At 55.2% G+C, this 27,744-nt stretch overlaps 2 protein-coding genes and 1 long non-coding RNA gene across 4 annotated transcripts in view; 2 read left to right on the top strand and 1 right to left on the bottom strand.

Annotated features, from left to right (window-relative positions):
- Nucleotides 1-753, top strand: part of ZFR2 (zinc finger RNA binding protein 2) — a 45,779-nt gene extending 45,026 nt beyond the window's left edge. The window contains exon 18 of the mRNA XM_070374731.1: nt 376-753. Within this exon, the coding sequence (XP_070230832.1) occupies nt 376-555 (180 nt within the window). The 3' untranslated portion in view covers nt 556-753. The remainder of the gene's footprint in view (nt 1-375) is intronic.
- A 6,026-nt stretch (nt 754-6,779) lies between these two features.
- LOC138988520 (uncharacterized) lies at nt 6,780-16,878 on the bottom strand. Its single transcript, XR_011464790.1, has 3 exons — nt 16,742-16,878; nt 13,900-14,884; nt 6,780-13,669 (listed from the first exon to the last, which is right to left on the bottom strand). It is a non-coding gene; the product is annotated as an uncharacterized lncRNA (long non-coding RNA).
- A 153-nt stretch (nt 16,879-17,031) lies between these two features.
- On the top strand, nt 17,032-25,012 carry MATK (megakaryocyte-associated tyrosine kinase). 2 transcript variants are annotated; one of them, XM_005895952.2, is made up of 14 exons: nt 17,036-17,168; nt 17,612-17,722; nt 18,433-18,492; nt 18,871-18,984; nt 19,071-19,186; nt 19,275-19,494; nt 19,882-19,975; nt 21,858-21,923; nt 23,165-23,264; nt 23,346-23,430; nt 23,620-23,693; nt 23,807-24,002; nt 24,378-24,464; nt 24,570-25,012. In XM_005895952.2, the coding sequence occupies exons 2-14, from the start codon at nt 17,717-17,719 to the stop codon at nt 24,807-24,809; spliced, it is 1,458 nt and encodes a 485-aa protein (XP_005896014.1). In that variant the 5' UTR covers nt 17,036-17,168; nt 17,612-17,716; the 3' UTR covers nt 24,810-25,012. The 2 variants fall into 2 exon arrangements, with proteins under 2 accessions (XP_070230020.1, XP_005896014.1); XM_070373919.1 differs by lacking the exon at nt 17,612-17,722 and having other exon boundaries at nt 17,032-17,168.
- Nucleotides 25,013-27,744: the final 2,732 nt, after the last annotated feature.

A 27,744-nucleotide genomic window follows, 5' to 3' on the forward strand; every position in this document is an offset into this window, starting at 1 on the left:
TCTGGCTTCCGTTTCATTTGCAAATTCTATTAATGAGCAAGTCTCTTCAGCAGACTTCACATTGGGCATGACATCATGAAGGGTCTTAAGTGGAAAGAGTCAAATTGCTGTTAATCAGAGCCCAACTGGGAGAAGCAGGATCCAGGGTCCCCTTAGCAGATGAGGAGGAGCTGAGGTTCCCGGGCTTCCGGGCTTCCGGGCAGCGTCCTCGGCACCAGCGGGTGTGAACAGCTCCCAGCACAGTTCCTCACGCCCAGAGGTGCTTTGAGCTCGGCCACTGCTGGGAGGGTGTGAGAATGCCTGAGTTCACACAGGCTGTGTGAGGCGGGCCAGCGGGTGCAGGCAGGCCGGTCCTGACAGCTGGTCTGCCCCCAGCACGCCCTGCGCATGTTGGCGTTCCGGCAGATCCACAAGATCCTGGGCATCGACCCGCTGCCTCCCCCCAGAATCAGGCTGGGGGCACGCTTCCGGAAGAGGCCACGGGAGGCAAGCGAGCTGGAGGCCAAGGGGGGCAGCGACCAGAGGAAGCGGCCTCGCCTCCCCAATGGGACCTGACACACTGCCGCTGAGCGGCCACTTCACCCCTGACACCGACAGTCCACGTTTCCCTTTGCAGTAACGTTCTGTAGATTTCTTTAAACACACCTGTGCTTAAACCATTAGTGAACTCTCTTCATCTGGCAATTTGAGCTGTGGGGTTTAGGGGCAGGACCCAAGGCCTGCCTTCACCCTGGGGCGAGAAGGGGCAGCACAACCATAAACCCTGGCATTTTTTGCTAGCTTTAAAGTCACCCTGTGGCCTGCAAAAGGTGTGGGTTTTTAATGACTGTGTGTGGATGCGCCCAGCACACATGGATTTGACATAACATGGGCAAGCCCACTGAGGGCCCCACACCAGGAAGCCTGCCCTGGAAGCAGGTTGGAAGGGGTTGTTGGCCAAGCCTGGGAGTGTGCCCAGGCTGGGGTCCCCTGTCCCCAAGCCCAGCTGGTTCCAAACACACCACCTGTGACAGCTCCCCAGCCTGGAGGCTTGGCCAGAGGTTTGCAGGGTCTGAGCTGGGCTTGCCCTGGCGTGCCATGGAGGGGGCCACAGAGCCCCTGAGTGGTGAAGGTGCAGGCTGGGTGGGCCCCTGACCCTGGGAACATGAGTGACCCCCCTGGTCCGCATGCTGTGCCGCTGCGTGCCTTCTGCACTGTGGGGAGACGCTCTGTGCGCCTCATTCGGGGCTGGTTTGCCTCTGTCTTTCTCCCGTCCTCCTCGCATAGGTGCAGCCAACATGGGTCCGGGGCCTGCCCCTCGGAGGCAGGGTCTGGGGGCTCTTCCCCGGGGTGGGGCATAGGATCAGGCGCCCCCGACCCGGGCAGGTGGGCCTGGAAGCACCCCCACCCAGTCCCTGCCCCCATCTGTCCACACTTCCCTCTTTGCTACTTCTCCTCTCGCCTGGCTGCCCAGTGGTGCTGAAGGGGACATGTCCATCTTTGGGCGGACACCATCTCTCCTGCTCACCTGACTGTTTCCGGTTCACCTCTGTGTTTGAGGGACAGCCTGTGTGCAGCTTCACATCTAGTGTCTTCGTAGAACCGCCTGGAAGCTTGGTGGGTGGGGAGTAAACGAGGTGCACTTGTGTCTTGGTGTGGCCCACACAGTCCTTCCTCGGGATACAGTGACCCTGCTGGGCTCCAGGCAGGACCCTGAGCTGCCAGGACATCTCCCCAAGGCTCTGCAGACCCCCACCCCAACACCAGGGATCCAACACCCACAGCACTCATCTCACACACATCCACAGCCACTCCAGGAAGCCAGCCTGGCCTGGTCCAGGAGATACTCTTATCGGCAGGCTGTCAGCGGGAGGTGGGACCCAGAAGGCTTCCTGCAAGAGGGGGCAACCAAGCTGAGTTGGGGGGGTGGCTCTCCGCCTACAGGCCCCCTACCAAGAGCTCCCCTGCTGTTTCCCCAAGTCCTCATTGCAAACCTCAGGGGGCAGCGGGAGGGGGTCCAGATAAGGAGACCCGTTACAGCTGAGCCCTTGACAGCTTCAAGTCCCCAGGGGCATCCCCAGGCAGTGGTTGGGAGGCCAGAGGGGTAGGAGGTGGGCAAGGTTGCGTGGCCCCTGGTGGCAGTAGCACATGCCCGTGGGCACAGACCCGGGCAGGGAGACAGCCGGTACTTCCTGCTCAGAGCTGGGCCAAGGGAGCATCAGCCCTCTGGTGTGAACAGAGCTGAGTCTGGTTCTAGCTGGAGCGATATCTACCAGAAACAGGAAGTGGCCAGCTGGTGCCTGACCATTTGACCTCCCCAGGAGGGTAGGCTGCTCGCCTCCGCTTCCAGGCCCTTCCTGGGGGAGTGGCATCCCAACAAGGCCAGGAGACAGAGCAGCCCCTCAGCAGGTCTTGGCCATGGTCCCAGATCAGGCACAGAGGACACCATGCGTTCACGTAGGGCAGCCTTGCCCACACACCCCTCCCCCTCTGCATCTCCATCCACAGCCCTGCTGTTCACCCAGCTGCCCAGGCTACCACCACCACCACTACCGGGGGACCTCCTGGGTTCCTCTGGGCCAAGCCAGTAAGAAGTCCTGTTGGTCCCCTGCCTGCTGCTCCACTCACAGCTTTAGTCCTCCAGCAGCTGGGGCTCTGGGTAAAACTCAGGACTGCACCCAAGATAAAACCCCCGATCCTGACAATGCCCCCAGAGGAACCCCAGGGGCCACCCTCCACCTCAGTGTCTCCACTCCAGACCGACTAGTCTCTGCTGGTCCTCAGTGAACCAGCCCCATGTCCGGCTGCCCCAGGGCCTTTGCACATGCTATTCCTACTGCCTGGTAAGCCTTTCCCCGACCTGTATGTACAGCCACTGCTCTTCTCTTCTGGGTCTCAGAGAGGTCTCCTGGACCCCCTCAGTTGAAAGTGTTAGTCACTCAGTCATATCTGACTCTTTGCGACCCCATGACTGTAGCCCACCAGGCTCCTCTGTCCATGGAATTCTCCAGGTAGGAATACTGGAGTGGGTTGCCATTCCCTTCTCCAGGGAATATTCCCAAACCAGGGATCAAACCCACGTCTCCTGCATTGCAGGCAGATTCTATACCATCTGAGCCACCAGGGAAGCCCTTGACCCCTTCGGCCTGTCACATAACTCTGTCTACTTCCTTCAGACCCACACAGAGCAGATTAAAATAGTTTGTTATCTGCCTTCCCCGCTGCCCGCTGCCACCCCCAGGACTATGAATTGTCTGTGGACAGAAACTGTGCATCTGTCTTACTCACCACAGTATCCCAGGTCTAGAAGACACCAAGTGTAGCAAGTTTGTTAATACTCGAAGCCATGCCCCTGCCCACAAATATGGGTCTCTGTATTGGAGGAATTCCTTTCTCAGCAGATGAAATGACACCGCCTGTTCTGGTCTCATCCCAGGAGATTACCGTGCCAGTCGGGGTGAGGGCCTTTGGCTAAGGCAGTGAGAGGATGGAGGGAAGGGAGAATGGGTTGGCATTTTGGGGGGTAGTGAACAGTCACAGCTGCAACCCTGTCCCACTACCACGGGCCTCTCATCCTGGCCACGGCAGCTCCCAGAATCTCACCAGCCATGGCTCACCGTCCCATCCCTGCCTCCTGGGGAAGACGGGTGGGACCTCCTCCATCAGGTGGTTTAAAACCAGCCCAGCTGACAGAGAGTTAAATCTGCCCCCCTAGCAACTGCGAGACACCGAGTTTAGGCAACACAGCCACAGACTCAGACAGCTGGTGAACGATGTACTCAGTCCAGATGGATGGAACGCCCAGGCGGTGGTGCCTGCTGCAGGCCTGAAGAGCAGTGGCTTCTCAGCTTTGCTTCCCAGCCCTCTTCCCGCAGGGTAGAGGACCCCAGAGCAGGCAGGCGGCTGGTAGGGAGACTCAGGACCAGGCACTTGAGAACTGAGACTGCTGTGGGGGGACAGTGGGGAGAGAAGCAGCCAGAGACAGCAGCGAAGCGGGACCTCAGGCTGTGGGATGCTGGAGGCCAGCCCGGTTGCTAGGAGATGGTGTTGCCTGTGGGAGGGATGACGCGGGTGGTGTGGGCAGGGCCAGAGCCAGACCCAGCAGGCAGTCCAGGAGAGACAAACATGAGAGGGCAGACCTGCCAGCAAGCCCACCTGCTAAGTCACCAATAACACGGAATGAAAACCACAAAAACGCGCTGCAGCCCCTGATCTAGATAAGTCACGCTCAGCGGTACAGGAAGCATCTCTGGGCTCGGCCGGTCCAAACTTCTTTGGAGAGATGTTGGCTCCATCCTCTCCCTGGTCACCTGTTAGTTCAGCTCCCAGGGCTGAGAAGATGTTTCAGGTAAGCAGATCAAGGCTCTTTGGAGTGAACAGGCCAGAGGACTCATGGAGAAGGCAGCCCAAAGTAAGCAGCTGGGCCTGGGGAGTGTCACCCTGTATATATCTGCCCAAGTTCTGAAAACTAAAGATACTAGAAAACAGATATATGCTGTTCATGGAACACCCATTTTCACAGCAGCAGGAATCACAGCAGCCAAATGGTGAGAAAAAGCCAAAAGCCAAGTGTCCATTACAGATGATGAATAAACAAGTATGGTCATTCACATGGTGGAATATTACTCAGCCTTAAAAAGGAAAGAGGTTCTGACACCTGCTACAATGTGGATGAACCTTGGGGACATGAAGCTCAGTGAGATAACCCAGACACAGAAGGACACACACTGTCTTATTCCACTCCCAGGAGGTCCTAGAGGAGTCAGATCTGTAGAGACAGGAAGTAGATGGCGGGGGCCAGGGGCTGGGGGAGGGGATGGGGAAGTCACTGTTTCATGGGGGCAGAGTTTCAGTTTGGGAAGATGAGAACGTTCTGGAGATGATGGAAGGGAATCGCATGAATGACTGCATCATATGATGGTGGGGATTGCGCAACCATATGAATACGCTTAATGCCACTGAGCTGTGCATCTAAAAACGGTTACAATAGTATTTTGTCTATTTTATTTGTCCATGGTACCGTGTCTATTTTAACACAATAAAATTTTCTTTTCATGCACTGGGTTTTTCCAATTACAAGAATCTTGGAACTCTCAGAAAAAAATGGAAGAAGGGAAATAAAGTCAGCCATCGTTAATACTGTTTCCTTCCAATTTTCTCATTTTGACACTTGGTTACAGGTGCGCTGTTTATACTACTTACATTCCTCCTTCACTTGACATTATAACAACTTTGATTTCTCAGCTGTGTTTTCAAGGTGCTTAGATATAGTTTTTGTAATTGAATTCTTCTGGAGACCTTTGGAGACAAATCTTTTTCATTATTATCAAGATGCTAAAATATGGTCCAACTCTCACATCCATAAATGACTACAGGAAAGAACCACAGCTTTGACTACATGCGTGTGGATGGACCACATTTGATCCATTCACCAGTTGACGGACATTTGGGTCACTTCCACTTTGTGGCTACTATGAAGAGATGTAGCTTTTTGTCTGTTTTTTCCTTTAACTTATTGTGTACTTGGGTAGAGCCAATTAACCGGAGAAGGCAATGGCACCCCACTCCAGTACTTTGCCTGGAAAATCCCATGGATGGAGGAGCCTGGTAGGCTGCAGTCCATGAGGTTGCTAAGAGTCGGACACGACTGAGCGACTTCACTTTCACTTTTCACTTTCATGCATTGGAGAAGGAAATGGCAACCCACTCCAGTGTTCTTGCCTGGAGAATCCCAGGGACGGGGGATCCTGGTGGGCTGCCGTCTAGGGGGGTCACACAGAGTCGGACACGACTGAATCGACTTAGCAGCAGCAGCAGCATTCCACTGCATGAACGTACCCTAATTTGCTTAATTGTTCTCTTACTGTTGGATGTTTAGACTATTTGCAGATTACAAATTACACCTCGGCAAACACCTTCCTGAATGTTGAAAGGAATGAGATTTTAAGGCATTTGAAACTTCCATGCGCAAGACCACATTCCATCAGAGCTGTGTGAGTTCCTCCCCCACCCCACCCTCACTTTAAACTAAAGAGACCCACTCCAGTCCCCAAGTCAGGACCACACCCTCTCATTTTCCAAGATACTTTCCTGCACATACGTTTAACAGTTAGGTCTCCCTCTGCCATGTCTTAGATACTCAGCAGCTGTTCTATCATCATCTCATTCACGCAACATGCACACCTTATTATGTGCCATGGGCCATTGCTCATGGGACCTCTCTCTGTCCCTGACTGAGAATGCTGAGGTTGATTCAATGTTCACTCAGCAAATCGACTCAATGAACATGAGTTTGAGCAAACTACAGGAGACAGTGAAGGACAGGGAAGCCTGGCATGCTGCGGTCCACGGGGTCACAGAGAGTCGGACCCGGCTTAGTAACCAAACAACAACAATCTGCAAACCTCGCCTTCCTTGGGAGAACCCAAAGCACAGCCAGAGTCACTTCGCTCAAAAAGGGTGACTCCGTGGCCCTTTGACATATTAGCCATGGGGTGTCAGGAGCTCACTTCACTTCCCAGAGCCTCTTATGAAATTGGATTAAAACTCATCAGCACCAACCTTGCAGGGCGGCGGAGAGAACTCAGTAATAAAATCCACTGGGTTTCTGTTGCTTTATGCGTGCGTCTCATTGCAGTGACCTCTCTCGTTTCAGAGCACGGGCTCTGGGGCACGCTGGCTTCAGTATTTGCAGCATGTGGGCTCGGGAGTTTCGGCTCACGGATCCTGGAGCACAGGCTCAGTGGTGGCGGTGTGCCAGCTTTAGCTGCATCACAGCTTTTAAAAAATTTTTATTTATGTTTAATTGAAGGATAATTGCTTTACAATATTGGCTTCATTTCTGCCATACATCAACATGAATTAACCATAGGTGTACATATGTCTCCTCCCTCTTGAACCTCCCTATTATACGGAGTGAAGTAAGTTAGAAAGAGAAAAACAAATATCGTATATTAACACATATATATGGAATCTAGAAAGATGGTACTGATGAACCTATTTTCAGGGCAGCAAAAATGTCCCTGATGCTGGGAAAGATCAAGGGCAGAAGGAGAAGAGGGTGTCAGAGGATGAGATGGCTGGATGGCATCACCGATGCAATGAACATGAACTTGGGCAAACTCCGGGAGATGGTGAGGGACAGGGAGGCCTGGCGTGCTGCAGTCCACGGGGTGGCAAAGAGTCAGACATGACTGAGCAACTGAAGAACAGCAATAATGGAGACACAGACATAAAATGCATTTTTAAAAAAATGCTGCCCAGAAAGGTTTAGTCCCAGGGATATGGGTACAGTGGAGGGCAGGGCTGAGGGCAAACACTGGTGATTAAAATGGAAGTCATACACAGAGCGTGCATGTGAGAAAAACCCTACAGGTCCTGCTGATGTTCGAGGACTCCCCAGTAGTGGCCAGTCCCCCCATAATCACCCCAGAGTGAAGCCACTCCCACAGTGAGGAGCTTCCTGTCAGCTCTGTAGCCCTCTCCTCTTGAATGTTAACCATCAAAGAAGCCGGAAAAAACTGGGAGGGCTTTGCAGGTGGCTCAGTGGTAAAGAACCCGTCTGCCAATGCAGGAGACATAAGAGGCGCGGGTTTGATCCCTGGATCAAGAAGATCACCTGGAGGAAGCAATGGCAGCCCACTCTAGTATTCTTGCCTGGAGAATCGCCATGGACAGAGGAGCCTGGCAAGCTACACCGCATAGGGGTGCAAAGAGTTGGACATGACTGAAGCAAGTGAGCATGTGTGAGCACACAACTTGGAGGAAAGAATAAGAACAAAAGAAAGCAGTTCTAGAAAAAACAAAAAAAAAACCTTATGTATATATACTATCCTCAGAGAGCAAGTAGAAAGTACAAGAGCCAGGAAACAAGCTTAAATTTGCCCTTTGAAGAGGAATGTTCAAAGAACCAGAAAAAAGCCATTGGAAATAAAAAACCTGATGATCGAAATTCAAATGGCAACAGAAGGGTTGGAAGAGAAAAAAAAACAGAAGACAAAAAGAAAAAATAATGTAGATAAGAAAATTAGATCAATTCAGGAAGCCCGATATGTGACTAAGAAGAGTTCCAAAGAGAGAGACCAGGGACATCAACAGTGGAAAAAATCACCAGTGACGTCATCCAAAGAGTTGGCCAGGAATGGAAAACATGACAGAGCCCACCAAGTGTACAGCATCACAGGTGAAAATAGATCCACAGCAAACCCACACTGTCAAAGGGCAGGATGTGGAGAGTAAAGAGAAGACAGAGGGACTTCCCTGGTGGTCCAGTGACTAAGCCTCTGCACTCCCAATGCAGGAGGCCCGGGTTTGATCCCCTGGTCAGGGAACTAGATTCCACATGTCACAGTGAAGCTTCTATGTGCTGCAACTAAAACCTGATGCAGCCACGTAAATACGAATTTAGGTGGGGAGGGCAGAGACGTCACTTCGCCAACAAAGGTCTGTATCGTCAAGGCTATGGTTTTTCCAGTAGTCATGTATGGGTGTGAGGGTTGGACCATAAAAAAGGCTGAGGGCCAAAGAACTGATATTTTTGAACCATGATGCTGGAGAAGACTCTTGAGTCCCCGTGGACAGCAAGGAGATCAAACCAGTCAATCCTAAAGGAAATCAACCCTGAATATTCATTGGAAGGACTGATGCTGAAGCTGAAGTTCCAATCCTTTGGCCACATGATGTGAAGAGCCAACTCATTGGAAAAGACCCTGATGCTGAGAAAGATTGAGGGCAGGAGGAGAAGAGGCGATAGAGGACGAGATGGTTGGATGGCATCACCAACTCAGTGGACGGGAGTCTGGGCAAACTCCAGAAACTGCTGAAGGACAGGGAAGCCTGGCATGCTGTAGTCCATGGGGTCACAAAGAGTCAGACACAATTGATTGACTGAACAACAAAAAGAAAAGAAGACAGAGAAGATTCTACAAGCTTCTAGAGAGAAACGAGGAGGGGAAAAAAAGTGACAAGCAGAAAATGAGGAAGCAGAACAGTTCAGATTGTTTAGCTGTCCGAGACTGGAAGCCGGAAGACCTGAGGCAAGCGACTGTGTACCCAGAGCACTTGTCCTCAGTCAGACCACCGATCACACAGAAGAGTGAAGGAAAACACTTTCTCTGGGAATGCCCGGGCGTATGAATTCCTAAAACAAAGGCACAAACCAATAAACAGGAGACTTGGACCCAAGAAACTGGAGCTACATCGCAGGAATCCTGGGTGCTAAAGAAAGAGGGGTCAGAAGCACAACCAGGCAACAGCTGCTCCTGTTTGGGGTAGTTAGTTCCACTTGAGGAGCTCGGGGAGAGAGAGTCACAGACATACAAAACAAAGGCAATCACTAACTCCAGGAAGAGCAAAGAGCAAGTCCTAGAAAATAAGTGTTCCTTAGTGGACACTGTTCACTGTGAACAAAAGTCTCATATAAGCACTGAATATTCATTTAAACAAAAGTCGTGATACCTTTGTTTGAGAACTTTGGAGAAAGAAATATGCCTCATAGAGTTAAGTCTGTTCCTGAAATCAATGGACAACAAATGTTCCAATGATAAATCCAGAGATGTGTAAACCACTGAGGAGAGAGACACATGGTGCTTTGTTTAAAACAGTTTTTCCTAAGCTTTGTACAGTCTTCAGCACAGAGCCAAAGGTTCTACAAATATTGCTACTATTAATTTTGACAAGAAGAAAACACACATACACTCGAGGGGCCCATTGCTGAGTCGAGGAGCTTTATGTGGTTTGGAAAGCACTTGAGAACTTCCTGTGTGCCATGAACAGCAACATATTTCATTTTTTTTCTTTTAAATATTTATTTATTTGGCTGCACTGGGGTATTACTTTACTGGCATATGGGGTCTAGTTCCCCGACCAGGGATGGAACCTGGGCCCCCTGCATTGTGAGCCCCAAGTCTTAGCCAGGAAAGTCCCCACATTCAATTTAATTGATGAGGAGTGCACTTATAAGATCAAATAGAAAAAAAAAATAGAAAAAAAATAGAAAAAAAAAAAAATCAAATAGATTAGAAAATGTGCCTACATTATAAGAAAATAAAGACACAGAGAGACCACAGGTCAGCAAACCACAGCCCACTTACCCACCATCTAGCATGCATCATTTGATTTTGTGCATTCCGGGAGCTAAAAATGGTTCTTTACATTTTTAAATGGCTGGGGAGAAAGCCATATTGCATGATGCGTGAATAGTACATGAAGCTGAAATTTCAGCGTCCATAAGTAACATTTCCTTGGAAGGCAGCCATACCTGTTCTCTTTCCCTTGTGTTCTCTCTCTAAGGCGGCTTCCGTGCCACCGCGGCAGAAATGAGTAGTTTAGACTTGCAGCTCTTGGGATTTCCCTGGTGGTCCAGTGGCTAAGACTGAGGGCTCCCAATGCAAAGGGCCCAGGTTTGAACCCTGGTCAGGGAACTAGAGCCCACAGGCTGTAACTAAGACCCAGTGCAACCAAAAAATATACATAGTGAAAAAGAAGAAAAGACACGTGGCTGTTGATGGAGAGTTTGCTGACTCCTGCATTAGAGCACGAGGGCGTGGGACAGGATGGGGAGGATCGAGGTGGGATCCTGGAGCAGGGGCAAGTCTCCGGGTACCTTGTGGGTCACCTGCTCGTCCTCTAAGTTTACCCTCTCGCATGATTCTGTGTTCTTTTGTGCTGGGAGAGCCTACCCCATGCCAGGCTCCAGAGATAAATGATTGCCCAGGCCACAGCCAGCCTCTGCCCTTGCTCACGGAGCCTACGCTCCATCAAGGAGAGCAAGGCAGATCCCAGGTAACTGACAAGAGCAAGTGAGACAGGGTGACAGGCAGTAATCAGGCTTGGATGGTGGGCGGCCCCTCTGGGTGGTCGGGAAGGGTCTCGGAGGCGTTGCTGGAAGTGCTAAGAAGGAGCCTGCCTTTCGCAGAGCTTGGGGGAGCACATGCTAGGAGGAGAAAGTGGCATGTGCAAAGGCCCTGGGGCTGGACAATGCCGGATCATCTGAGGAACAGGAGAGAGATGCGAGCAGAGGTGACAGCGGCCCCACCAAGCCGTAGCCAGGAGCTGGGTTTTATGAGCACAGCTGGCACCCGGGGAGGTTTTTGGTTTGTTTGGCTGCATTGGTCTTAGCTGTGACACGTGGGATCTTCACTGCGTCATGCAGATATCTTTGTTGTGGTGCATGGACTCTCTAGTTGTGGCGAGCAAGCTCAGTAGTTGCAGTACAAGGGAGGGCTTAGTTGTTCCACGGCATGTGGGCTCTTAGTTCCCCAACCAGGGGTCAAACCTGCATCTCCTCCACTGCAAGGCAGGTTCTTAACCACTGGGCACCAGGGACATCCCCAGGGGAGATGTTAAGCCAGGAAGTGATATGGACCCAGGCTACACATATTGAACCCATAAGCATGGCTGGGAAATGAGGCACCTGGCTCCACTTCTGGTACCAGGAAGACGGGACACGGGACTGGGGAAGAGCAGGGAGCCTCTCCCATTAAAGGCAGATCTGCCTAAAGCTCACCCTGGCATCCAGAGTACACTGCCTGAGAGGCCCTTCCTTGGACCAGGCAGGAGTGGCCCAGTGGCCTGCACTCCAGTTGCAAAGCATTTTTCCTCGAAAGAAGGGAGCGTTCCCGTGCTGAATCCCCATGTCCCCTGGCAGGGAGAGAAAGCTAAATTTAAAGGTGTGCTAACTGGGGCAGTTTGAGCTGGTGTGTGCTCCAGCTGCAGATCAGTTGGGGATACAGCAACTCAGCCGTCCCGACATCTGGCAGCAGCTGGCCCTCCACATTCAGGGAGCTCTTATAGGTTCATTCTATTTGGGGGATCTACCATGTGCCCCACACCTTGCTGGGCAGTCAGTGTGTGGGTCCTGGAGCTGGATTGGCCTGCGTTCAAAGCTCCTATGTCCCAGGGTGGGCTTCCCAGGTGGCTCAGTGGGTAAAGAATCCACCTGCAATGCAGAATACATAGGAGATGTGGGTGGAGATCTCTTGGAGAAGAGCATGGCAACCCACTCCAGTAGTCTTGCCTAGAGAATCCCATGGACAGAGGAGTCTAGCAGGCTACAGTCCATGGGGTCACAAAAGAGTCTGACATGACTGAGCACCCTCTGAGCCTCAGCTTTCTTGTCTGCAAAATGGGTACGATAAGAGCGCTCACCTCACAAGTAACAGGCACTGCTCACTAGCTCATCTCTCCGCAGTATTCACTGGCTTTAAAAGTACATTTTGGGACTTCCCTGGTGGTCTAGTCATTAAGAATCTGCCTGCCAATGCAGGGGACACAAGTCTGATCCCTGATCTGGGAAGTTCCCACATGGTGTGGAGCAACTAAGCCCGTGTGCCCTAGAGCCTGTGCTCCACAACAAGAGAAGGCACCTCAGTGAGAAGGCCTCGCACCACCACAAAGAGTAGCCCCACTCGCTGCAACCAGAGAAAGCTCACACACAGCATTAAAGACCCAGCACAGCCAAAAATAATTAAATATTTTTTTAAGTGAGTTCTGAGCACCTCCTCTGAATCAGGTACCGAGGCCACAGCAGTGAAGGACATCATCTAAAAGCTCTGCCCTCAGGGGGCTGATGTTCTAGAGAAGACGCAGCCAGCAAACAAGATGCGGTAGGGTCTATGTTCCTTCTGCCCGTACTGGTTCTACAGGGCTTCAGGGGAAGCGGGTGTGAAGTGTCAGCGGGCTGAAATATTCTGTGGGGTTCTGGAAGGCGGGGTACACCTGGGGAAGTGTCCCAGGCAGGAGGCCCAGGAATGCAAAGGCCCTGAGGTGGCAGCAAGCCTGGGAGCTTTGAGGAAGAGGAGACCAGTGCCTCACCTTGGTGGAGCTGACCGTAATCCCAACTGGTGTGTAACATGAAGTGCCTGTAAATGACCCACGGTGTTCATTATTGTTGTTGTTCAGTCACTCAGTCATGTCTGACTCTTTGCAACCCCATGGACTGCCTCATGCCAGGCTTTCCTGTCCTTCACCATCTCCTGGAGTTTTTTCAAAGTCATGTCCTTTGAGTCTGTGATATCCAACCATCTCATCCTCTGTCTCCCCTTCTCCTCCTGCCCTCAATCTTTCCCAGCATCAGGGTCTTTCCCAATGAGTCGGCTCTTATCAGGTGGCCAAAGTATTGGAGCTCCAGCATCAGTCCTTCCAATGAATATTCAGGATTGATTTCCTTTAGGATTGACTGGTTTGCTTTCCTTGCAGTCCAAGGGCCTCTCAAGGGTCTTCTCCAGAACCACAATTTGAAAGCATCAAATTTTCAGCGCTCAGCCTTCTTTATGGTCCAACTCTCACATCTATACATGACTACTGGAACAACCATAGTTTTGACTAGATAGACCTTTGTCAGCAAAGTGATGTCTCTGCTTTTTAATACAGGTCTAGGTTTGTCATAGTTTTTCTTCCAAGGAGCAAGCGTCTTTTAATTTCATGGCTGCAGTCACCATCTGCAGTGATTTTGGAGCCCAAGAAAATAGAGTCTATCACTGTTTCCATTGTTTCCCCATCTATTTGCCATGAAGTGATGGGACCAGATGCCATCATCTTAGTTTTTTGAATGTTGCATTTTAAGCCAGCTTCTTCACTTTCCTCTTTCACCCTCATCAAGAGGCTCTTTAGTTCCTCCCCACTTTCTGCCATTAGAGTGGTATAATCTGCATATCTGAGGTTGTTGATGGGAGGGGTAGCCAAACTCCAACTGTGAAAATAGAAAGAAGAGAAAGGTGAAGAACAGTGAGATTTGGATGAGGAAAAGAAAAGCCTTCGGAGGGGGACAGGGTGGGTCCATCAGGGCTTCTCTGTGGTGAGCAAGCAAAGTCAGCGCCACCTGACCCGGTGGGTGGAAGGTATATTTAGCAGTTCATGGAAGGGAACACCCAAGAGTTCCTTCTTCTCTAGCTGGGTTTAAGGCAACCCAATCTGACTCACCAGTTCCACATCATAGAATCCATTCATCTCAACACCCAACTTCTGGTTCCATTTTCCATATTTGTTGTTGTTCAGTCGCTCATGCCCGACTCTTTGCAACCCCATGGACTGCAGCCCGTCAGGCTTCCCTGTCCTTCACCATCTCCCAAAGTTTGCTCAAACCATTGAGTCAGTCAGTCTGAAGCCTCCAAAAAGCAAAGACCAGCTTCCAATACGAGGCATAGCATAAACTCCAGGCATGGCTGGATCCAAGCATTTTAATTCTTCCTGAGGGAGTCAGTCTCTCTCTCTGCTTCCCCTGGACTGGTTCCTTTTCAGGCAGGCTGATGGGCTCAGTCACCATGGCCAGGTCCACGCCCATCACAGCAAGAAGAGAGGGCTAGTGCTATGTGCTTTCAGGGCATGGAAGTGGGTTGGGGTCTTGCTCTGAAACAAGTGGGGACATAAGAGGGCATTGTAAAGATGGAGAGAACTGGGGGTGCCAGCCAGACAAAGGCAAGGACATTCCAGGCAGAGAGGACAGTGGAGACAGATGCTTGCAAACTCCTGCGGTTCAGTGCTGCCAAACTGCTAGGTACTTGGTGGGAGAAGGTGAGACCTGGGAGGCCAGCTGGAGGTTGAACACAAGAGCCCTGAACGCAGATTGAGCGCTTTAGGCTCTGCCTTCAGGCAATGGGGAGTTCCAGAAGGGTATGGAGCAAAGGAGGGCCACAGTCACATGTCCATCCCTTGTCTGTGCAGTAGAAGGTGGAGGACTACAAGGAAGAAACCTGGAGGAGCCAAAGGAGCAGAGAGGGGGCTTCTGTGTCACCTGGACCACAGGGCTTGCCTGGGTCGGGGAGGGGGGCCAGAGAATTTCTGGAATCAAGTCGACAGGACTGGAACCTGGAGGGTGAGGACCCCGCGATCCGTGATGTGGCTACCCACTGGCTTCAGGCAGGTAGAAGGCAGGAGGCAGGAGACACTGGTATGGCCACCCTGGGGACTGGAAGAACATCTTTGTGATTCAAAGTGGTCAATTCTTGAATGCCTCCAGGGATAGGGAACTCACCCCTTATGTAGCTCTGACCCACATAAACCATGGACTCATATCTGTCCCCCTAGAGTCAGGCACTGCCCCCTGCCCCATGCCCATGCCATGGGGGCCTCCCCTTCCCAGGCCAGCCTTTGTTGATAAGGGCACTTGATGCTGTTTGCTCAAGACTCTCCTTCTCCAGTCTCAGCAACTCTGGTTTCTCTGGTAGGGCCATCTCACAGAGCATGGGACAAGGACCCTGTCCAAGGGAGGATGGAGATGTTTCTTAGACACAAAGTGTCATGGTTTTGCAGAGGGAGATAGCAAACCCATTCAACCTCCTCCCATCTCTCTGGTGGCATCAAGGAGAAAGGCTCCATGGGGTGCCAGGGCACCGGGGAAGTCGTAAGCACAGGCCGTGCTGAGGAGAGCAGGCAGCCCTCCCTCGTGCTCCTGGGCCTGCCACAGTGGCTGGTGTAACTCTAACAGTGCTGCTGGATTTCCGCTGTGGCCACTTTGACGCTGCGCTATTTTGGGCAAGTGATGATGGTTTGCCATATACGGTTGGCCCCCAGTGACCCTGCTGAATGCTAGCTGTAGGGTTCCCAGCCCCTTGGTCCAGAGCAGTGCCCGTGGCTGGGAAGTTGGGGCTGGGGGGCACCTGGGACAATCCCACAGTCGGATCCACGGAGCCCAGATGAGCCCAGAGAGCCGGATGAGCAGGAAACCTCCTGGCAAACACTGCCAGTATTAGTACATTACACCACCACAGAGAAAGACCCCCCTCTCTCACTCCCCTCCTGCCTGCTTCCTTCACTGGGAATAACCTTTTGCAGGTTCGGGGGGCCCCTGCTGGACTGTTCCCCTTGGACATGATGCTTCCTGTATGACCTGTATGGGATCACACAGTTTATTTTCTATCACATTCTGGTAAGTGGTGGTTGTTTCTGACAACTGGAGATTTTAGCATTTTCTTATACACAGTTTCCTAGTTTTTGGTGCATAATATTGCATGATATTGAATATCTCCAATTCTTGTCTTGTGCTTAGCTGCTCATCGTATCCAACTCTTTGCCACCCCATGAACTGTAGCCCATCAGGCTCCTCTGTCCATGGGATTTTTCAGGCAAGAATACTGGAGGGGGTTGCTATTTCCTCCTCCAGGGAATCTTCCTGACCCAGGTATTGAACCCACTTCTCCTGTGTCTCCTGCTTTGCAGGCAGATTATTTATCCTCTGAGCCACTGGGGAAGCCCCTAATTCTTCTCATTGGGTCTCTATTCCCAGAAATCACATGACATCTTGGTGCACAGACACTTAGACTTTGGGGGTACCAGAAAATTGAATTCTGGGCATCTTGGGGCATCACCCTCCTAAGGTCAGCTTCATCCTTGTCCTCACAGACCCATCCACTCATCCATTAGAAAGTATTCGAAGTGAGCTCACAGAGGAAAGGCGAGGGCTGGGCCCCCAGGCCTTCAGATGCTCACAGAACTCCCTTCTGAGCCGGAAGCTGGTGCTGCCTGACCCTACAGAGGAGGAAACCGAGGCACGAGCTGGGCTGGCCTTGGGGAGGCCCTGTGTTGCTCTGCCAGGAGGCCTCCAGTTTCAGGTGATGTTTTTCCCTTTACTCTCAATTCTCCCTTAATTTCAAGGATGATGATAAGAATATTCATGGTGGTTGACATTTTGAGGGCTTTCTTTGTGCCGGGCACCAACAGCTCTTTCCTAGGGCCAGGTACTGAAATGAGACTCTTGTTAGAGCTGGCTGAGGGCGTTGGAGTCAGAAGGGTCCACTGTGTTGTCTGGACTCTGAGACTTGCTTACCTGCCCGGACGGGAAGCTCTCTCCTTCCCCTCCCTGTGCCGGCTGTCCTCTCTCCGGGAGGCGTGGATTACCGGAACGCGCGGGTTGCGCGCCCCGCGGCGCCAGGCCGGGAAGTGGCGTGGATCTCGAGAGCGCCGCGCGGGAGGTGCCGGGGGCCCCGGAGGCGGGGCGAGGAGGGGCCGCCGGTGGCGGCGGCGCGCCGAGCAGACCGCAGTGCGGCCGGCGCTAGGACCCGCGGGGGCAGCTCAAACTGCCGCGCCTCCCGCTCCCCCCACCCCGGTTCCAGCCCTCCCCCAACCCAAAATGAGGAAACGCAGCAACTTGCTCCAAGTTGTGCAGCCGGGGCCGCCTCGGGGTGCGCAGCCGGCGCGCGGGGGCCCTCCTGGGGGCAGGCACGGAGTGCAGCCCAGGGGCGACCCCTGAACAGGTGAGGGCGCTGGAGGGGATAGTGGGAAAAGACCGTAGGACAGTGGAGGGGCCCCAAGGGCTAGCGGGTGGGGGGGATGCTGGGCGAGCGCAGGAGGGGCCAGTGTGCGAGCGCGAGCGCGCGCTTCCGGGGCGTGCGGCCGGTACGCGGCTGGGGCGGGTATGGTTGGATGCGCCCAGGAGTCGGGTGGGGTGGTATTTTTGTGGGTGCGGGTATGCGCGTCTGCAACCCCTGGGCGTGTGTATCCGCGCGTCCACGTGGAGGGATGTGCGCGCGTGTCTTGCGCTGCGTGTGCGCGGCCCTGCGTGTAGCCCTGCGTGCCCGGGTGGCCCAGCGTGTGGCGCCCAGGTGTTCAAGTGTGGGTTGGGGGGGGGCGGCACACACGTTTCCGAATGTCTGTGCGTGTGTTCACACGTGAGACGTGTGTGCACAACTGTCTCTAGGAGAAACTGCTTTTGCTTGCATACCCGCGTGCCTGTGGGTACCTGTGTCCACCTGTGTCCAAGCCCTGTGTGTTTCTGTGTGTTCTCGTGTGTACATGGATCAGTATGCGTGTGAGTACACAGAGGGCTGGGGATTTCTGGGGTGGAGACTCACTCCTCCCCACCTGTCCCACTGCTCCCGCCACCTGGTGGGATCCATGGGGAAAGCAGGGGACAGAAATGCCCCCGCCCCAGCAACAGTGCGGGACTTTGTTTCTGTCCTCGGTTGGGAAGTGAGGGCGGGGGCGGTGGGGGGGTGGGGGGCGCGGATCAGAGACCCAGCCGGCAGCCAGAGGAGCCCAGCACGGCGGCACTGCCCCGCCTCACCCCCGCCAGGGTCAGAGATTCTTGGGAATGACCTTGAATCATCCTCTGTTTCCTCATGTACCCCTGCCTACTTTACCAGAAAAGAGGAAGAACCAGGCTCTGTTTAGTGGCTCCAAGCGCCCCACGTTTAGTGGCTCCAAGCACCCCAGTGTGGGCTGCTGGGGCCTGAGCCAGCCCCTGGCCACTTACTCTGAGCCTGCCCTGTGCCTCTGTTTCCCTTTGGGGATGACGGCGCAGCCAGGCTCCATGCTAAGGAGCTCTCCCAGGGAAAGACCACCTCCCCTAAGGGGCTTGGGGAGCCAGCGCCTTGGGCCCCCCACAACCCCTGGGGGTGGGGGGGAGGCCGCCAGACTGTCGCCTCCACCTGGTCCAGGCTGGAAGCAGTAGTCATGGCCCCTGGGCCCCCAGTTTGGCTTGAATCTTGAGCTCTCCAGCTGGTCTCTGCCCCTCCCCAGGGAAGCCCTCGCTTCCTCCACGCCTGGCACCCCTCACCCATCTCAGCCAGGATGCCGACGGTAAGTACTCCCAACTGGATGCCTGGGCCTAGGCCCCTCCTCTCCTCCGTCCACAGGACCTCAGCTCCACGGGGCTGGAGGGGGGGTGGGGGCCATCTGACCCGTGTCCCCTTAGGCAGTGTCCACAGGTCTTTTTCTGTCACTTGGTGTTTTTTCCCACTCTTTCCTCCCATCTTCTGCCCCGGGGGGTCCCTCTGTTTGTGACTCTTGTTTCCTCTACTGGGTGCTCTGCGCACCCCCCACCCGCATCTCCTCTCTCCTGTGTTCTGTTCTGGGTCTCTGCCTCAATAGTCTTTCTCTCTCCTTTGGGCCCCACTCCCCACCCCCACCATCTCTCCATCTCATGACCCCTTTCCTCCTCTCGCCACTACCTACCAGAGGCGCTGGGCCCCCGGTACCCAGTGCATCACCAAGTGTGAGCACACGCGCCCCAAACCCGGGGAGCTGGCCTTCTGCAAGGGCGACGTGGTCACCATCCTTGAGGCCTGTGAAGTGAGTAGGGGGGAATGTGCTTGGAGAGAGGGGGTGCTCCTCCAGGAAACATCTCCTCCCACCGACCCCTGGCTCCCTCCCGGCAGAACAAGAGCTGGTACCGTGCCAAGCACCACGCCAGCGGGCAGGAGGGGCTGCTGGCGGCTGGGGCGCTGCGGGAGCGCGAGGCCCTCTCGGCAGACCCCAAGCTCAGCCTCATGCCGTAAGTCGTGGGGAAGCGCCCTCGGGACGCGGGTGGAGTCAGTAGGGCCCGGCCAGTCCCGCCCAGCCCGCCCTTCCACCGGCGGCAGGTGGTTCCACGGGAAGATTTCGGGCCAGGAGGCGGTGCAGCAGCTGCAGCCGCCTGAGGACGGGCTGTTCTTGGTGCGGGAGTCCGCACGGCACCCGGGTGACTACGTGCTGTGCGTGAGCTTCGGCCGCGACGTCATCCACTACCGCGTGCTGCACCGCGACGGCCACCTGACCATCGACGAGGAGGTCTGCTTCTGCAACCTCATGGATATGGTGGAGGTGCGGCTGCCCAGCCCCCCTAGTGCAAAGATGTAGGGAGACCAGGCATGGGACCCCCCACCAGAGGCTCATGCTCCCCAGTGTGGACAAGGAGGCGCTGCTCCCTGGACCACGGACCCTACAGACAGTCTGAGTCCTCCACGTCCCCCCATCTCCAGGGACACCCAGGAACCTCCAATTTGACGCCAGTCCCAAGACACACACCCTCATCCTCCTGTTTCCATGGAAACCAGCCTAGAGAGTCCTGTGGGAACCCACCCCCTCTCCTCCTCCTCAGCGCCGCCCACCCCTCCGGAGAACCCCCTGGGAAGGGGATGGGAGGCAGGGCCTCACCGGATGTGGGGAGTCACACTCACGGCTGCCTCTGCCCTGCCCTACCCGCTGCAGTATTACAGCAAGGACCAGGGGGCCATCTGCACGAAACTCGTGAGACCGAAGAGAAAGCAAGGCACCAAGTCGGCGGAGGAGGAGCTGGCCAAGGGTAAGGGGCCCCGCCCTTCCCTCCTGAGTCTGGCCTGGCCTGGGGATGCAGGGCACACGGCCAAGGCTGCCTCACCTGGGTAGGTCACAGTGCCAGGCTCTGCAGGTGGAAGACCTGGGTGCCCTTGGGCTGGGTGGGGCACGCCTGCACACACCCATCAGCACACTATCCATTTATTTCCCACACCAGCTGCTCCCCTTGTTTCATCATCCTTCACCTGAGTCAGAAACCCTGGGCAGATCCTCGATGCCACCCCATCCCCCGGCCCCCCGGCCTCCCACAACCCCTCCATGGCCAAGTTCTATTAACACTAGTTTAAATCTGGCCCCTCCATGGCCCAGCCTTGGACCTTCCCATCAGACCACCTCCTTCCTGAGGGGGGAGTCCCCCCTCCTCCCAAACCCTGTGGCCTCAGAGGCAACTTTCTACGTGAAAATCCACCCACATCACTCCCGTGTCTAAAGTGGGGAGGCCAGGCAGCTCCACTGCCTTCTAGAACCTTCCCTTGTGGCTGAGCTATCTTTCCTGCTTCATCTACGAGGCCCTTCTTTTCCACATGCCCCTGGGGTTGTGTGACTCTGCACTTACCCTCATCCCTCCGGACTGTTGTGCATTCTGTTCCCCTCACCTGAAATGCTTTTGCCGCCCTTGAGTAGTGAGATCTCCCACATTTAGAGCAAGCGCACCCTGCCCTGGCCACCCCTCTTTGAACCTGGTGATCATGGCTGTCTTCTTGGAAATGTCTTGGGGATGACACCCAGGTGGAGGCTGGTGTCACTGTGCCTGATAGTATCCAAGGGCTGGTGATTTTAAGAGGGGATTTGTTGGGGAAGAGGAGGAGACCTACAGAGCCTGTCAGAGGACAATGCAGGGGGCAGGAGAACACAGGTGTGCTTAGCAGAAAGATCAGGAAGGCTAGCACAAAGATGATTACTTAAAATATTTATTTTTATTTATTTGACTGCACTGGGTCTTACCACCTTATAGTGTTATTCACTCACTCGTGCCCAACTCTTTGCAACCACATGGACTACCAGGTAGCCGCCAGGCTCCTCTGTTCACGGGATTCTCCAGGCAAGAATACTGCAGTGGGTTGCCATTCCCTTCTCCAGGAGATCTTCTCGACCCAGGGATCAAACATGGGTCTCCCACATTGCGGGCAGATTCTTTACCATCTGAGTGACAGGGAAGCTCTTCACTTACCACTTTTCCTGATGGTAAAGAATCTGCCCACAATGTGGGAGACCCAGGTTCGATCCCTGGGTCGGGAAGATCCCCTGGAGAAGGGAATGGCATCCCACTTCAGTGTTCTTGCCTGGAGAATCCCATGGACAGAGGAACCTGGAAGACTACCATCCATGGGATCGCAGAGAGTCGGATACAGCTGAGTGACTAACACTTTCAGGTCTTACTGTGGCATGTGGGATCTAGTTCCCTGCCCAGGGATCTAACCCAGGCCCCCTGCATTAGGAGCATGGAGTCTTAGCCACTGGACCACCAGGGAAGTCCCAAGATGATGACTTAGAGTGCTGGAATATTCTAAGAATCTTCCAGAACCTTAACCAGAAGTTCTGGAAACTTTCCCAGTATCTGTTGTATATTTTGGTCTGTGTATCCCTGGTGGAGAGAGGAAGGCAGAGGGAAAGCACCGTAAAGGAAGATTCTGCAGGGCCCTTGGAAGGACACAGTCTCCAGGTAGAAGAGAGAAGGGCCCTGACAGGTGGGCCTCATTGCTTTCACCACCACTCCCAGCCCCGTAACTGGTGCCAGGAGTGTGGTGCCTCAGACGTGGCCACGGCCACTGCTATGGGAGACCAGACGGAGCCTGGCCTCCTGTCGAGTGGAGCTGCTGGCCGCCCTCTCACTGGGTCCCCCTCTACAGCCGGCTGGTTACTGAACCTGCAGCATTTGACGTTGGGAGCGCAGATCGGAGAGGGAGAGTTTGGAGGTGAGCAGGGGATTTCGTAGGGGCTGAGGGAGGGGGGGCTCCCAGAGATGAATTGACACCCACGTTTGATACCTACTTACCATGCGACTGAGGCCACAAGGGCTCCTCTCTATAGAAGGAGGTTCATGACAGCCAGGATGAGGAGAGAGGTGGTGAGGTAGCCAGTGGGCGTGAGTGAGTACTTCACACCCCCTGGACCCTTGCACACTTCTGTTTTATTATTATTTGTATTTTGGCCGTGCAGCCGGTAGGATCTTATCTTCCTGATCAGGGATCGAACCTGCATTGGTAGCACAGAGTCTTAACCACTGGACCACCAAGGAAGTCCCAAATGTTTAAAATTTATGTGTTGTTATTATTATTATTTGGCCATTCTACACAGCTTGTGGGATCTTAGTTCCCCATCCAGGGATTGGACCCTTGCCTTCAGCAGCGAAATCTCAGAGTCCTAACCACTGGACCACCAGTGAAGTCCCAGGACCCTCTATGTCGAGGCCACAGCCTGAGGTTATTATCCTGGGAGGTCCCAGGGCTTGCATCGGGACCTTCTCTGGAAAGGGCTGGCGTGCGCTTGTTCTCTGTCATGTCTGCTCAGCTCTGCCCTTGTTACAGGAAACCAGCCACAGGCCACAGGGAGACAAACAGCCAAGGCCACGTGCCAATAAAACTGTATTTATGGACACTGAAATTGAATTTTGTATCATTTTCATGTCATGAAATAGTCTTCTTCTTTTGATTTTTTTTTTCCCAACCATTTAAAAATGTAAAAACCCATTCTGAGCTTGCAGGCCTTGCAAAAACCCTTGAGGGGACTAGATTGGGTTCAAGGGCTGCAGTTTGCAGACCCCTGGCTTAGGTGATTATCTTTGCTCTGGGGTCTGGAGCCTGTTGGCTTCCCAGGTGGCTCAGTGGTAAAGAACCCACCTGCCAATGTAAGAGACACGTGTTCGATCCCTGCGTCCAGAAGAACCCCTGGAGGAGGAAATGGCAACCCACTCCAGTATTCTTGCCTGGAGACTCCCATGGACAGAGGAGCATGGTGAGCTACAGTCCATGGGGTCGCACAGAGTCAGACACGACTGAGCAACTGAACGACAACTGGAGCCTACGGGGAGGGGTTTCCAGGCCTGGGGACCTGCCACTGCATTGGCCTCTTCCACGGTTCATGTGAGTGGATATGTGCATGTCTGTCTTGTCTCTGTGGGGTCCTGAGCCCCTTCCCATCCCTGCCTGCCCCCCAGCTGTCCTGCAGGGCGAGTACCTGGGGCAGAAGGTGGCCGTGAAGAATATCAAATGTGACGTAACAGCCCAGGCCTTCCTGGACGAGACAGCGGTCATGACGTGAGTCCTGGGTGTGGCAGGGGAGGGCGCCCTAGGGCCACGGTCCCATCCCACCTTCACCCCACACCCACCTGCCCCCAGGAAGGTGCAGCATAAGAACCTGGTGCGTCTACTGGGTGTGATCCTACATCAGGGCCTCTACATCGTCATGGAGCACGTGAGCAAGGTGGGGCAGGACCCAAGGGTGGTGGGGGGAGGTGGTGGGAGTAGGGCTTGGGGGTTGGGGTGGGGTGGGAGTGGGGCAGGACCTGAGGGTGGGGGTTAGGAGGGGGGCAGGACCGGAGGGTCAGGTAGGGTGCTGGTGGGTGGCTGAGCAGCCTGCAGCGCTCCTAGACCCTGCCCGCGCCCCCCACAGGGTAACTTGGTGAATTTTCTACGGACGCGGGGCCGGGCGCTTGTCAACACCCCGCAGCTCCTGCAGTTTTCCCTGTGAGTGGGGCTCCGGGGGTGGCAGGGAAGTCGAGGCATGGAGCAGGGAGGAGCCTGGCCTCGGGAGTCTGGCCCAGGCGTCCCAGCCCCTCGCCCGGCGCCCCCTCCCCCAGGCATGTGGCCGAGGGCATGGAATACCTGGAGAGCAAGAAGCTGGTGCACCGCGATCTGGCCGCCCGCAACATCCTCGTCTCGGAGGACCTGGTGGCCAAGGTCAGTGACTTCGGCCTGGCCAAAGCCGAGCGGAAGGGGCTGGACTCCAGCCGGCTGCCCGTCAAGTGGACAGCACCCGAGGCTCTCAAGCATGGGGTGAGCCCCCCTTAGCCCCAGGGCCCTGGGAACCCTAGTTCCACTACGAGCCTTTGGCCATGTCTCTGGCCCCTGAACCTCCAAAAGAATGGCTCCACCTCCCCTGTAAGCCCTTGGCGACTAATTGTTCCTCTTAGCCCTTCTCTGAGCCTTTGTCTCCTCGTTTCTGCAACAGTCTTGGGCTCAGAGAGGGAGAGCAAGAAACACCTTGTTTTTGCACTGAATCTGGGTTGAGGGGTAGGAGGATTCCGGGGCAGGAGTCTATTGGGAGGAGACTACAGAGTGAAGGTCAACCCAGGGGGACTTTCTGGAGGAAGCAGGGGCTGGAGCAGAAGCCCTGAGAGGTCCCTCTCACCCTGATCTCGGGCCCCACAGAAGTTCTCCAGCAAGTCGGATGTCTGGAGCTTTGGGGTGCTGCTATGGGAGGTCTTCTCATACGGCCGGGCTCCATACCCCAAGATGGTGAGCAGGGTCCGGGGGCCGGGCGGGGAGGTGCTGGGTCCCCTGCCAGTCTAGGGGGTCGTGATCCTGAACCCCAGCCCACACTGGAGTGGCCTCTGCCCACAGTCGCTGAAGGAGGTGTCAGAGGCCGTGGAGAAGGGGTACCGCATGGAGCCCCCTGAAGGCTGCCCTGGGTCCATCCATGCCCTCATGGGCAGCTGCTGGGAAGCTGAACCCACTCGCCGGCCACCCTTCCGCAAACTGGCTGAGAAGCTGGCCCGGGAGCTACGCAGCGCGGGTGCTTCAGCCCCCAATGGGGGGCAGGACACGGATGGTCCCGCCCCGCCCCGCAGCCAGGAGCCCTGACCCTGCCTGCGGGGCTTCGGGCCCCAGAGGACTGAGAGAGTGGGGAGCTCAGGGTGGGGATGCGGACCAGGCCTGAAGAGGGGCAGGGCCGGTGAGCTGCCTCCCGGGCTCACACCACAGGGGCGGGCCCATGCGGGGGGGCGCGGTTCCAGGAAGCCCATGGGCACCTAGACCCCAGGAAGCGAAGGATTAGCGCCTGGATAAAGACTGGTTCCAAGAACTGGGTGTCTGAGTGTCTCTCTGCTGCCCCTTGTGTCCGCCCTGGGGCCCATCACTCAGCCTGGGGGCCATCTGCCTGCCCACTGGTCTGCCCACTGAGGGGGCCACCTGGCTGGGAGCTTGCTGCCCCTGAGGGCACATGTTTTCCTGGGCATGCCAGCCAGGAGACCCTCCAGGCCAGGGTCACAGCCACCTGAGGACCACTTGCCATCACCTCCAGGTCCCCCGACTCCTGCTGTAGCCCTTGGGGTCCTGGGTGCAAAGGACCGTGGGAGACTTCCAGGGGCCGTGGAGGTCTGAGTCCCCTGTCCCGGCACCCTCTCCTACCCCTGCCTTTCCCCTTGAGAGCAAATGGAAGCCCTGAGCGGGGAGGGGGGCTGCGAGGGCAGCAGCGTCCCCTCCTGGGGCGCTCCAGGCTGGTTATGTCCTCCACCTGTCACCGCCCCCAACAGCCTCACCCAGTGACTCCGAGGAACACTTGCTGGGAAAAGCCAGCCGCACGACCTGTCCCAGGGCCCTGTCCATTCTCCAGCGGGGGCTGGGGCTCCCGGCTTGCACCCCCAGGTTCGAATCCTGACTCCACCACTCTGTGGCCCGGGCTCACCATGAGCCAGCACCTCAAACTGAGGGTGTGTCTGGGATGGGGGTGTTGGTGCTAAACCCGAGGTGTCCCAGGAAACTGGGGGGGTGGTCTCCCTCCCTGCCCCATCCCTGCAGCCTCCTCTGTGATCAGGTGTCTTCCAGGGGAGCCACGAGGACCCCGAGGGCTGAGTGCACACAGCTGGCACTCAGCTGTTACCGTGACTGGCAACTACCCCCTCTCTGATGAAACTCCCAGATGCTTCAAGGTTGCCTGGAGAGGAGTGTCTGGCCTGTGGGGTGTGCCCCCCACCCCAGGAACCCCTGAGCTGGTGCAGGGATCACAGTCCACGGCACAGCCTCCCACCTCCACTGGCCCACCCCTGCCAGAGTTGAGCTGTTCCTACGTCTCAAGGTCACACTGGCCTCCTGCAATTACCGACCCCCCCAGAACCCCGCCCACCCTCTGGCCTCAGTTTCCCCACCAGCACCTGAAGTGGGTTAGTGATTCTTCCTGGGGGAGAAATGCAGGGTGGGAGTCCAGAGAGGCTGAGAGTGGCCTGCCCACCCCACCCCCCGACCCAATCCAGCTGGAGAAGGCCGCCTGTCACCGCAGCCCCATGCCACCCTGCCCACCCCTAATCCAGCCCTCTAAGCTGACACAGCGTCTGGGCCTGCAGCTGCTGGCTAAGTCACCAAAGCGCCCCCTCGCCCCTGCTCCTAACACCCCGATCCCTCCTGTACCTCTTAACCCACTGGGGCCAATTAGCTAATTGGGGGCTGAGAACAGAGCAGCTCATTAGCGTTTTAAAGTGATGAAGCAATTAGGGGGATTACCTCCCCCCACCCCCACTCACCCTCTCCTGAGGCCTGGCTCCCCCTGCCGCAATGCACCAGCCCATCTCAAAGACGGGGCCACTGAGGCCTGGAGGGGCCTTACTCACCGCCCCTCCAGCCTGGACTCAGAGTTCCTGGAACCTCCCTGTCCGGCTGACCCCTTGGGTGCTAAGCCCCCTGCCCACCCAGACCCCCTCTTCCTCTGAGGTCATTCACCCCTGCCAGCACTCCAGGGCCTGCACCTCGGTGCTGTGAGTGTCCGACTGGGCACACGTGCACGTGTGAGCACCTGCCTCCCTATCTCTGTGTGTGTCTTCCCCCTACAAAGCCATCCTTCTGGAAGGACTTAGCTCTGCTTCCTCTTGCGCTCACTCTGGTCCATCCACAGGCCTGGGTCTCCAGCCTCATTCCACTGAGACAACCTCCCTCCCTCCATCCCTCCCGTCCTCCTTCTGGGCCCCATTTTGCCCCCTGTCACCCCCAGGGCCCCTCCTGTTTTCAGGGCACCCCCTGCCAAAGCACCCCCAAGCTCCTTGGATTGGGCAGGGGGGTGACCATCCAGTCTCAGGGTATCACCAAGGTCCTACTTGGCTCTCAGGCCACTACTGGAGGGACAGTCCCATCACCCACTTGTCCCCAGACAGGGGCTGGGCTCACCAGTCTTCTTCCTTCCTCAGACTTTCTCTCCCCAGAACTTTTAAAAATATTTTTATTTATTTGGCTGCACCGGGTCTTAGTTGAGACATATGGGATCTAGTTCTGACCAGGGAGCCAACCCAGGCCCTCTGCATTGGGAGTGCAGAGTCTTAGCCACTAGACACCAGGGAAGTCCTCCTTCCCCCCAGAATTGCTCTCCTGTCCCCCTCCCCCCAAATCTAGCCCTGACCAGGCCTCTAGCCTCCTCCTGGCCTCCCATCTTGCCCACAACACTCATCCAAAATGCCACCTGTGCCCCTCTCACACTCCACAACCTTCCATGGCTCCTACTGAGGAGTAGGAGGAGTAGGCTCCTACCCCTTCACACCCAATCGTGTCCAGAATTTACACCCTGCACTCCATCTCCCATTCTGCTTACCTTCCTTAAAAGAACCACCTTTCCTCCCCTGCTTGAGTTTTCCCACCACGTTTCTGACCACCTGACATGCTGTATTTTACTTACATAGTTATGGATTATCAGTCTCCCCGACCAGGATGCCAGCTCCAGAAGTGTGTCTGTGTTTTTTTGTTCCCTGCTGTGAACAGTACCTGGTGTACAGTGAGCGCAAATGTTTATTGTGCTTAAATGTTTATTGAGTGACTG

This window comes from Bos mutus, chromosome 7, assembly GCF_027580195.1.
Source record: "Bos mutus isolate GX-2022 chromosome 7, NWIPB_WYAK_1.1, whole genome shotgun sequence".
Classification (NCBI taxonomy): domain Eukaryota; kingdom Metazoa; phylum Chordata; class Mammalia; order Artiodactyla; family Bovidae; genus Bos; species Bos mutus.